A 10,991-nucleotide genomic window follows, 5' to 3' on the forward strand; every position below is an offset into this window, starting at 1 on the left:
ACTTAAGGACGCTCATCCAACGCTTCCACCCAAATTAGTCCAGAGGTGGGAGGAGGGCATTGCAGGGCAGATGGATTGAGACCCGCACTAAGGATAAAGGGGAGAAGCAGAAAAACAGACGATCGAGGGAGGATCGTTGCCAGGTCCAGTGACAGGTCAGGAGGCACGGAGCCCCGGGCAGGGGAAGGCTGGGGGGAGACTGAGGACAGATCAGCGCCACCCGCCCTGCCCCGCCTTGGCCCCGGAGCCCTGCGGTAATGCATCAACTCAATGACATGACCCCATGGCATCATTTCCCTGGGCATCTTTCTGCTTTGCGTGCCAAGCCCCAGAGCAGACGTTTTACGTACATTTTCTCAGGAGCCCCTTGCAGGGTTCATGACGTCAGTCAGTGTTTGAGGACGGTGACTGGGTCCCTCTCTGGGGGCAGAACACAGGGCCAGCTCTCTGTGGAGACAGTCACTACACTCTTCCCCTTCCTCTCCTTCTCCTTTTCCTTCTACTTATTCCCCCTCCCCCTCCTCCCCTTCCTCCTCTCCTCCTCTTCTCTCCCTTCTCCTTCTCCTTCCCCCTCCTCTCCTTCCTCTTTCCCTGTAAAGTTACAAGGGGATTCTAATGACCAATGATGCAGGCTCATCGCAGAGACTGTAAAGTGGTGAGGCCAGGCATGTTCATGGCTTAATGACACCGTTTCCTTCCTTTCTTCCAAATCTCCGTGATTTTTCATATGTATAAAAATCAAAACCAATTTTTTTGTTTGGTTCTTTTGCTCTTCTCACCTGGCATGATATCGTGAGCCTGTGGGTATTCCCAAGGCAGATTCCCTCTGGAAGCCAAGCTCCTGGCAGCCAGGGCATCTCCAGTGTCTCTGGGTTTGGGGACCATTCAGGACACCTGGAAGGTGCGATCTCTGACTCAAGCCCAGCACCCTTGCTGGCCACCCTGATGGAGACACTGGCCAGGTGTGGCCACATTCAGATTCTGTGACATGTCGGCCTCCTGACCTGGGATGGGGAAGGTGGCAGGGATTTGTTTCCTTTCTGGATGGGGGCTTGCCAGGGCAGAGGCCAGGCTCAGGGGCTGCTGTTGGCCGCAGCGATGGCACTAGAGAAACACGGGATGTACAGGCTCTGGTTTGCACCCCCGCCCACCCAGACCCTCCCATGGGCACAGCTTCTGCCCCTGCAGACTCCACAGAGGACCATCTCCCTTCCCCAGCCCCTTCCAGAAGTCATCTCAGTGACAACCCAGAGCCTGAGTCTGCTTGCGCTGCCACGACCAAGTACCACAGACTGGAGCTTAACAAACAGGAATGTGTTTTCTCACTGTTCTGGGAGCCAGAAGTTGCAGATAAAGGTCTTGGCAAAGTTAATTTCTTCTGAGGCCTCTCTCCTTGGTGGTGTAGACAGCATCTGTTCCCATGTCTTCACATGGTCGTCCCTCCATGTGCATATGTGTCCCAATCTCCTCTTCTTATAAGGACACGAGTCACATCAGGGCAGAGCCCATCATAGGACCTCATGTTACCTTAATCCTCTCTTTAAAGACCCTCCCTCCACGTGTAGTCCATTCTGAGGCTCTGGGAGTTAGAATTCCAACATACGAATCCTGGTGGTGGATACAATTTGTCTCGTAACAGCCACCAAGTGCAACTTTGCAAGCATCCTGATCTTTTCATTTTTTTCCAAAATGTGTCAGTGGCAAATGTATTCCAGCCCCCAAGCAGGGATCTGCAAGGAGCCTGGACTGCTTCCCCAGAAAACACATATCAGAGCCAGCACACTACAGACAGTGACATGACCAAGAACTTCCGCATCAGCAGGGGGGCCTTAGGCTAGGCCCTTGCCTGCTCCAAGCCTCAGTTTACCCATCTATAAAATGGAAAATCCTCAGTTTACCCATCTATAAAATGGAAAGAGCATGCTGAGGTCATGAGCAGACACCGGGGGCCGCCTGCCTGGACTGCCTCACTGGTGGTCCCAACCACCCCATCTGCAGGTCGACCTCATGGGTCGCATGAGGGCTGAGTGAGTTTACCCAAGTGAAGTGCCAGTAGTACGTGGCACAGAGCAAACACCGCAGAAGCACTAGCAATTGTTGTCACCTTCTTGGACTGGGATAAGGATCAAAATGAGCCAGGCTTCTGGGACAGATGCTGCTGGTGCTGCATCCACATCCACTCACCCTGACCTTCTCTACAAACAGCTCAGAATCCTATCGCCAGCCCGTGGCCTCTCTGCGCTGGGCTTGCTCTCAGCCTGTGGGAGGAACAGGCAAAAGGTTGGGACAGCCCGCAGCCGGTGGGGTCAAAAGATAAATACCCAGCTTCCCCCTCCTCGTATGTGCGGGGACAACTCTGGTGTGTGGTCTGTGTCTCCCAGAGACCCCAAGAAGAAGCACTGAGTTCCAGCTGGACACATCCCTTTCTGTCTCAGTCTCCAGGGCTGCCACGACCAAGCACCACAAAGTTAGTGGTTTACAGCAACAGAAATGTATTCTCACACAGTTCTGGAGGCTAGAAGCACAAAGGCAAGGTGTCGGCAGAGTTGGTTCCTCCTGCAAGCTGTGAGGGAAGGCTGTGTTCCAGGCCCTTCCCTGAGCTGCCAGTGGCTTTCAGTTCCTTGGCTTGTCTGCATCACTCCGATCTCTGCCTCCGTGGGCACATGGCCTTCTCCCTCTGTCTGTCTCCATGCCTCCTGTAAGGACACCAGTGACCAGCTCTGAGGCCCACCATAGTCTCGTATGACCTCACCTCAACTTGATTACACCTACAAAGACAGTCTCCAAGCAGTGCCACATTCACAGGTCCTGGGGTTAGGGCTGCACCATATCTTTTGGGGGACATAACTGAACCCACAACTCCTTCCCTGTCCAGGGTGACTGACTCATTCCAGTTTGCCAAGACTATAAGCCCAAGACTATAAGTCCCACATCTCAGAAAACCACCTGGTCTGGAGCAGCCCAGGAGACTTGGTCACCGCCTCTCCAGCTCAGCCCCTCCCTGGATCATCTCCCACATTAGTTACTTGTCCCCGTCTGAGGCTCTGTGTCTGGGGACTCCCTGCCTGGGGCAGTGCCTATAACACTAGAACCATCTCCAGTACAGAATAGCTTGGTGACTAGTAGCTGCTGTAGCTGTTTGTTTTCCTTAGTCCCCTTATTTGCCAGGCACTATGTTAGACATAAATGAGACACAAGAGAAAATGCACAGACTTTGATGTCAGACAGCTTGACCTTGAATCCTGACCACGCCTCTCGGCAATTAGGTGAAGCGCATGCTGGTCAAATTTGCCAACTGAGACTGCTCTCTGACCTGTGATTTTCATGTCTATATAATAAGAGAATTGCCCCAATTTTGCAGTGGGGCTCCCGAAAGAATTAGAGATGAAAGTCAAGTCTTGGGAGTAGTGTCTGCTCATGGACACTCAGGACCGGCTGCTATCATGGTCATTAACTGGTACCGTAAAGGTTGCTTCTTGCCATGTGGTCCTAGGGACATTTGGGAAGAGGAGACAAGACAGAAAAATCAACTCTTGGCGAGTGCTAGAAGCTTACACCGCCACTAACTCAATGAGCCACATCCAGGACAAGTTGCCTCTCAAAGTTTGCCTTCTCCCCCACCCCTTTCCCTTCTCTCCCACACCCTGCCCCTTCCTGCAAAATGTTCTAGATGTGCATGGATGGAGCAGGTTGCCTTGACCCCTGGGGCAAGTAATATCACTGTTTCTCTGCCTTAACCTCAAGCTGCCTTTTCCTTGGGCCCTTGGTATGGTCAGCATCAGTGCATCCCTTGGGTCATTGGTTGTACAAGCCTACAGACTACTCAGCCTCTGCCATTAGCACCAGTATTTTCTGGTTCAGAGAAAATTGTATGCAAATATATGCCTGCTTGATTCCACTGGAGTTATAAAATTTCGTTTGAGTTCAGTAAAATCTGGAAGGGAGAAAATTATTCTTTTCAACATGAAAATTATTGGGTCATATCCCAAATGCCTATGCAACTTGAGGAGGAAGCCGATGCAGATCCAGGATCATGGGATCTAAAAGCAAATAAAACTGCCCCCCTAGCCTCTCTGGAGGGTCCAGCTGACATCCTTGGGTCTGGAGGGAGGAGCATCTTTCACTAGCTCCATCTCTGCCAGCACCAATGTGGAGGCACAATCGTGTCCTAACATTTCAGAGAGAACATCGCACTGCTCAGGGGGACAGGTGTGGTTTGTGTTTCACAAAAGGAGGTAAAATGGGGTGTAAGTGGGTGGTCAGCGCAGGGACATTTCAGGCTAAGACTGAGGGAGTCAGTGGGGGTGGGGGTGGCGGGGAGCAGGAAGATGCTGGCAGAGGCCCCAAGCAGGCCCAGAGCAGGCAGCTGAGGGACATAGGGGATCACAGGTGGTTGTGAGGGAGGCCCACCCCAGCACATGAGAGGGATTTGGAGTTTTTCCAAAAGACTCTGGGAAGCCACTGCATGGCTTTGAGACATGATCCATTTTGTGACTTTAAAAGAAGTTTTTGGCTGCCTGGTGGCCACTAGATTCAGGATAGGGGCAGGAAATATGGAGGCTAAGATGACAGAGACCAGGACGGTGGTTGACCGAGTGTGTTGGGGGCGGCAGTGGGGCACTGGGAGAGAGGAGGCTGACTACAGATGAGTGGCACAAGATTTCCGGAGTGGTAGAAACATTCTACGTCTTGACAGAGGTGTTAGTTACCCAGGGCAGTACGCCAGTCCAGACTCACTGAACTCTACACTTAAGATCTGGGCAAGTTACTCTACATAAATCCTATCTGGATTTTTTTTTCAAGTATATTTTTTAAAAAAGGAATAAGATGTTTCAGGGTAAAGGCATCAGGACTCAGGAGCAAAGACAGGTGGAGAGGGAGGAAGTAGTCAGAAGTGATTCAGTTGTCCGTCTTGGCCAAGGGAAGATAGCAGCGGGTGTCTGAGAATGGGTGGGAAAGAGCAGGCCTGCAGGGGAGAGGGGCTGCGAGTGGGAGGCATTGCCAGGGCTGTTAAATGTGGCTTCCAGCCGGGCATGTTAAACAGAAATGCCAGCAGGCAGCCACGGGGCTGTGTCAACCTCATAGGTTCCTGGGCCATTCCCACAAGATCCTAAGTGTACATATGACAGTGACTCAGGAGCCACCACACAGGGCAGAGACAGAAGACATCATTTAAAGACCCCCGCTTCCTTCCGGCTTCCCCTAGGGACATCTTAGCATTTCAGGCCGACTCTGCTCCAACAGTGGAACAGCCTTGCCTTTTTAAGCTCTACAGAGTTGGAGGTACAAGCATAAGGAGGCGCTTGACTTCCCATCAGTTCTTAAGTGGCAGCCCTTGCACTGACTCACTCAGGAGCCTGGTGTGACTCACCAGTGAGCCAGCATTTCATGGGTCAGGGTGGAAACCCAGCAGAAGGATTCTATTTTTATCACATCGTGAAAATCTAACTTGAACCAACTTTGGTCCCTTCTTCTCCACGAAAGTGCTCTCATTTCATTCATTTATCCACTCATTCAACATATTAAGAGAGAGCTTTCAGTGAAGCAGGCAACTGTCTTGGGCTGGGATATAATGCAGAGCAGGTGACATGGATCCCACCATCATGGAACTTACAACCCGGGGCCCATGGACTCCAGATGGCCTTTGGATGAGTTTCAACAAGACCATGACATGCCCCCACTCCAGAAATGGCATTGAAAATGTCAAGTGTACGAGATTTTTTCCCCTTTTTGTGGAGAAGAGGACCCGTAACTTTTTATCGGGTTCTCAGAGAGGCATGTGGAATGTCTCCACCCTCACCTGTACTCCCTTCCTCGATCTACTCGAGTCCTGAAACAGCTGCAACCTCTACACCTCTCTCATTCTTCAAGATTCCACTCACTGGTGTCTATTGAAATATGGCTGAACACACCATACTGCCTGCCCCCCCCCACCCACACCTGGGATCTTAGCTATACTCAAAATAAAAGGTACAAACTGCTAGAAAACAAGATGGGGTCCCAAGGGTAGAGTTGTAATTATGAGGACAGGTCTTAGAGACCGGATGGGATGAACTGAAGGAGAGAGGCTGGCCCAGAGTGCATCCAGGACAGGGCTGCTGAGAAAGTGGAGGTGATCCCAGGACATGGTGGATAAAGGGCTGGCTCGGGGTCTTCACCAGGGAGTGGTCAAAGAAATGACGGAAGGAAAATTCTCAGACCTGCAGAAAGACCAGTCCTCAGCATGAATGGTCCACCTCATGCTACGCAAACTGGGTGCGGAGGATCCCTTTCTAAATGCAGTGATGTCCAATTTAAGAACACAAAGTTAAAAGAAAATCCTAAAAGTTCCATAGGGAAAACTCAGATACCCTAAAAAGAAATGATAATCAGGTGATGTCACCCTCCTCCTGAGCAAGACTCTACCTGTAGCGTAAGGGACACTGTCTTCAAAGTCTGGAGAGGAAACTCTAATTTTGAAATTAGAAGTCTGTACCCTTCGCATATGAGAGAGAGGAAAAGGCATTTTCAGACATGTGAGGCTCAGAAAGTTTACCGCACGCCTCAGCCACCTGTTACCTAGGGAACTGGATGTACTGGGTGTGCCACAGCTCCAAAGCCTGGCCACCAGGAGCCAGTAAGCAAAGTGGTTAAGAACACGGAGTTTGAACTTGCGGCCTACTGCTATCCAATGGGAGCCCTCAAGCAAGGTGTGTAATTCCCTGAGTGCAGAGAACTTAGCTCAATGTCTGGCCCAGAATCCTCAACAGACACAGCTCAGTACTGATACCAGTAGTAATGTCAGGAACGCTCCCAGCTGTGGGCAGAGGCTGGCTCATGTCTGCAGCAGGAGCGCGTGGTCCTGTTTACATGTCTGTTGCAAAGACTAATCATTTAAACTATCCTCTCTTCTTGACATAGACATTCCCAGTAGTGATTAAAATATTTGAATTTGCACAGATTTCAATTAAATGTCCTTTATTTCAAAGCAGAGACATAGGTGGTATACTTATTCATAGTCATAAATGATACGAAGAAAAAAAGTAAAAAATAAAAAAATAAAATAAATGATATGAAGTTAGGGCTAGGGGTATTTTAGTCTCCCAGGCTGCAGTCTAAGCAACAGAAATTAATTACTCTAGGTTCTGGAGCCTAGAAGTGCAAGGTCAAGATGCCAGCAGGGTTGGTTTTGTTACCGACCTTGGGGTTCTTTGACTCATGTGTGTAGAAACAGACACAAGGCCAAGGATGGCGCGGGAAGTATTTTTTGCTAGCTCACCCCCCAGCTGAAGAAGATAGCCTTGGGAAAAGGGATACAGGGCTGCTCCCTGAACAATGGCCAGGGGAAGTTTTTGAAAGGGCTGAGGTAGGAAAAGAGTCCAAGCTCTTAGGAGTAAGGAAACATGGAAACATAAGAAGCTGGGGGCATGGATGCAGTTGCCAAAACTTGCTTCTTCATACATATGCTTTATTTGCATGTTAAATCTCTACCTCAGGCATGATTTTTAGCATTATAATGAGGGGAAATTCTGTGGGAGGCCAGGGCTAGGGTCCAGTGCGGCTCTGACTGGTCTGGTCTGGTCCCTAGCTGGAGCAAGCCGATGGTTAAGTTGGGCCCTGGAGTTTGTTTCAAGCTTCTGGCTTCCTGCTTCCTGGTGTCATGCAGCACGTGCCAGGTGGGCTAGAGAAATGGGTTATCTGAGAGGCCCGAGGTGTTCTTCAAGTTCATGTTCTACAAAAGAAGTACCTCAGAAAAGACAACTGCAAAGGAGCAGACATATATTTAAAAAGCTTTCATTTTGAAACAGACTAAAATTGTAAGGAGATTAGGGCCCAAAGGCAACTTCATCCCAAGGTCTTAGGTCCCAAGGCTTTTCTAGGCAGGCACCTAAGAATATCTACCTGGCTCAGTTTCTAGTAAGGTCTCTCTTCCTGACTGGCAGACAGCCACCTTCTCACCGTGGCTTCACATGACTTCTCAATGTGCACAGAGAGGGAAAGAGTGATCTCTTTTAAGGCCACCCATCCTATGGGATTAGGACCCCACCCTTATGACCTCATTTCATCTTAACTGCCTCCCAAAAGCCATATCTCCAAATATAGTGACATTAGGAGTTAGGGATTCAACATATGAATTTGGGGGGCATATAAGTCCATAGCAACAGGCAAACTTAAAAGACAGATTGATTTGTCAGATTCAAACTTGATGGGATGAGCACTGGGTGTTATGCTATATGTTGGCAAATTGAACTCCAATTAAAAAAAATATGTAAAAAAAAATCTGGCTGACAGATCAGTTGATTTGTTCACTCCATAAATATCCACTGAGCACCTACTATTGTCCATGTGCTGGCCTGGGTACTGGGCCACAGTGATGAGCAAAACCAGACGTAACCCTGCTGCCTCATGGAGTGTACAGTCTAGCAGTGGTCAGTCATTCATCAAGCAACCACACCACCTAACCATGAAGGTAGCATCAACATGCAGGGAAAGAGGACAGAACCAGGGGAGATTATGACACATGGGCCCTGCCTGAGGCATGCAGGCACCTGGAGGAGAGAGACAGGAGCTAAGGAGGTGGAAAATCACAGGAAGAGGGAAAAGCAAGTCAGCAGAAGCATGGTGAGAGGTGGGAGGTGGAAGGTAGGAGTGATGAAGACCATGTGGAGGAAGCAGCAGAGAGGAGGAGACCTTACCGACTCTCCAGGGCAAGCTAAGGAGGTGGGTTTTCATCCTGAGAGCAGCGGACCACAATTGAAAAGTGTTAAGCAGGGGGGCGGCATGACCAAGATATGTTTTTGCAAGTCTCCCTGGGCTGCCTTGCAGAGAACAGACAGGGAAGAGGCCACATGGATGTGGGACATGGGTGGAGAAGGTAAGAGGCAATGATTGCTTGGGTGAAGCAGGGTTTGACAAACTGCCTACCACCTGATTGATTTTTCTATAAATAAAATTCTACTGGCACACAGCATAGCCACGCACATCCATTTATGGATCATTGTCTGTGGTTGCCTTCCCACATGGGCAGAGGCAAGTGGTCCCACGTGGCCCTAGCCAAGTGTTGGGCTGGACTTCCAGAGTGGGCATGCCAGGGGAGGTGACACCGGGGAGGTGACTGAGGAAGGAAGCTCGCTGGCGCCTAAGGTATGCATCCCATATGATGGCTGAGGGGACAGGAGGTGTCACGGGTGACTTTCAGGCTTCAGCCGACAGGGTCCAGCCTCAGACACCCTCATATGATGTGTAAATATGAGCTTAAAATAACGTTCAGCAAGTATGACATTTTGCTTTCGTGATGGCTATTTTTTTATATGCCTAGTTTTTCAAAAAGGAGAACAAAAGACTGCCATTTCCTCATGGGTCCCAGGGTTTGAACCTTCTGAGAATGTGAGAACGTCTCCTGCAGACACCTCATCCAGCACCAATTGCCTACAGAGTCCACGTCATATGCATGGTGTGCCATCCGGGAATATTGATATAGGAATGGAGAGCTATAGAGGCCCATTCGGAGACGGTTTCTCAAGCAGTTTTGTGATTGTCTACTTGATGTTCTTTGTCTCTCCTTTCCACAGAAAAGTCTGGACACCTACTGTTTCCTGGTCTTTGCCACAATCTGCCTCACGGGTGCTGTCTATTTCTATTTTGTCCTGCCTGAGACAAAAAACAGAACATTTGCGGAAATCAGCCAGGCATTCGCCAAAAGGAACAAGGCAATCCCACCAGAGGAGAACACCAACTCAGCTGCATCTGATGCTAAGGTGACCAGAAGGCCCGAGCCAGACCCTGCCTCCACTCTGGACAATTATACCAAAAATGGGATTGTCTAAATGGATGATCTCAGCATTTCAGGAAACCAAAGTTTTCCCTACATGGTTAATAGTATTAAGTATTTAAAAATAAACCTTTGCTAATCTAACGTCACAACCATTTGGGTTTTATTCATAAATGAATCTCCAAACTCTTCTGGAATGCAGAAGGGATCAGCTTATATTTCAGTAGACTCACCCTTCTTCCATTTGGATCCATGGCCTGTCTTCTTCATGACTTCACCCATGGTTTCAAAATGAAATTGGGGAAATAGCACTTGATGGCTTTCTCACAGGGAAGCAATAGTCTGACAGAGGACACAAGTGATGGGAAACCACAGGTAGAGGTATTGGTTCTGGCTCTCCCATAAGTAGCCTCGAGCTGCCCTCAACCTGGATCCTGAGGCCTCAAGGGACCCTGGGCTTTGGTCCTAGATGAAGGTTTTCAGAATTCAGTGGAAAGACTCTTTGTACCTCCTAATAAATGCCTGTTACCAACCTCTGGCTTGACTTTGTGGACCTCGGGCTCAAGAAGCTGATACCAACCCACCATCCTCAGGCTCTGCCCCTCCCAGGCTGTGTCCATAGAGCTGCAGACTTCCATCCCTTACTGTCTTCACCTCAGAGTATCAGATCTATCTCAGAAGGTATAAAGAGGATCAAGATGTAGGAGAAGTAACTTGCCAGTAGCTGGGGCAGGGACCCCAAAGTGAGTTCTGTTCAATTGAAAAAAGAATATTAAGAATGACAGGGCGCCTGAGTGGTTCCATAGGCCAAATGACCTTCAGCTCAGATCATGATCCTGGGGTCCTGGGATCAAGCCCTACATCAAGCTCCCTGCTCAACGGGGAGCCTGCTTCTCCTTCTCTCTCTCTCTATGCCCCTGCCCTGCTTGTGTGTGCTTACTCTCTCTCTCTCTCTCTCTCTCTCTCTCAAATAAATAAGTAAAATCTTAAAAAAAAAAAAAATTACTCGGAGGCTTAGCCTAGTCTTGGTGGAAAGACAGGGCAGAAGAAGACCAATGTCATAGCTCAGCCAGTAAAGCTGAGGGCAAAGTCTCCCTTCCTCTGCCCCTTTGCTTTCTATTCAAGCCCTTGACAGATTAGTTGAGGCCCACCCACAGTGGGGAGAGCAATCTGCTTTACTCAGTCCACCAGTTTAAGTGCCAGTCTTTTCTGGAAGCACCCTCACAGACATGGCCAAAAT

At 49.4% G+C, this 10,991-nt stretch overlaps 1 protein-coding gene across 6 annotated transcripts in view; it reads left to right on the forward strand.

The window, feature by feature from the left end:
* Positions 1–9,895, forward strand: part of SLC2A9 (solute carrier family 2 member 9) — a 227,177-nt gene extending 217,282 nt beyond the window's left edge. For all 6 annotated transcript variants that reach the window (XM_035714584.2, XM_025437830.3, XM_025437828.3 and 3 more), the window contains one exon: positions 9,552–9,895. In XM_035714584.2, the coding sequence (XP_035570477.1) occupies positions 9,552–9,806 (255 nt within the window). In that variant the 3' untranslated portion in view covers positions 9,807–9,895. The remainder of the gene's footprint in view (positions 1–9,551) is intronic.
* Positions 9,896–10,991: the final 1,096 nt, after the last annotated feature.

Source organism: Canis lupus, chromosome 3 (assembly GCF_003254725.2).
Source record: "Canis lupus dingo isolate Sandy chromosome 3, ASM325472v2, whole genome shotgun sequence".
Lineage (NCBI taxonomy): Eukaryota > Metazoa > Chordata > Mammalia > Carnivora > Canidae > Canis > Canis lupus.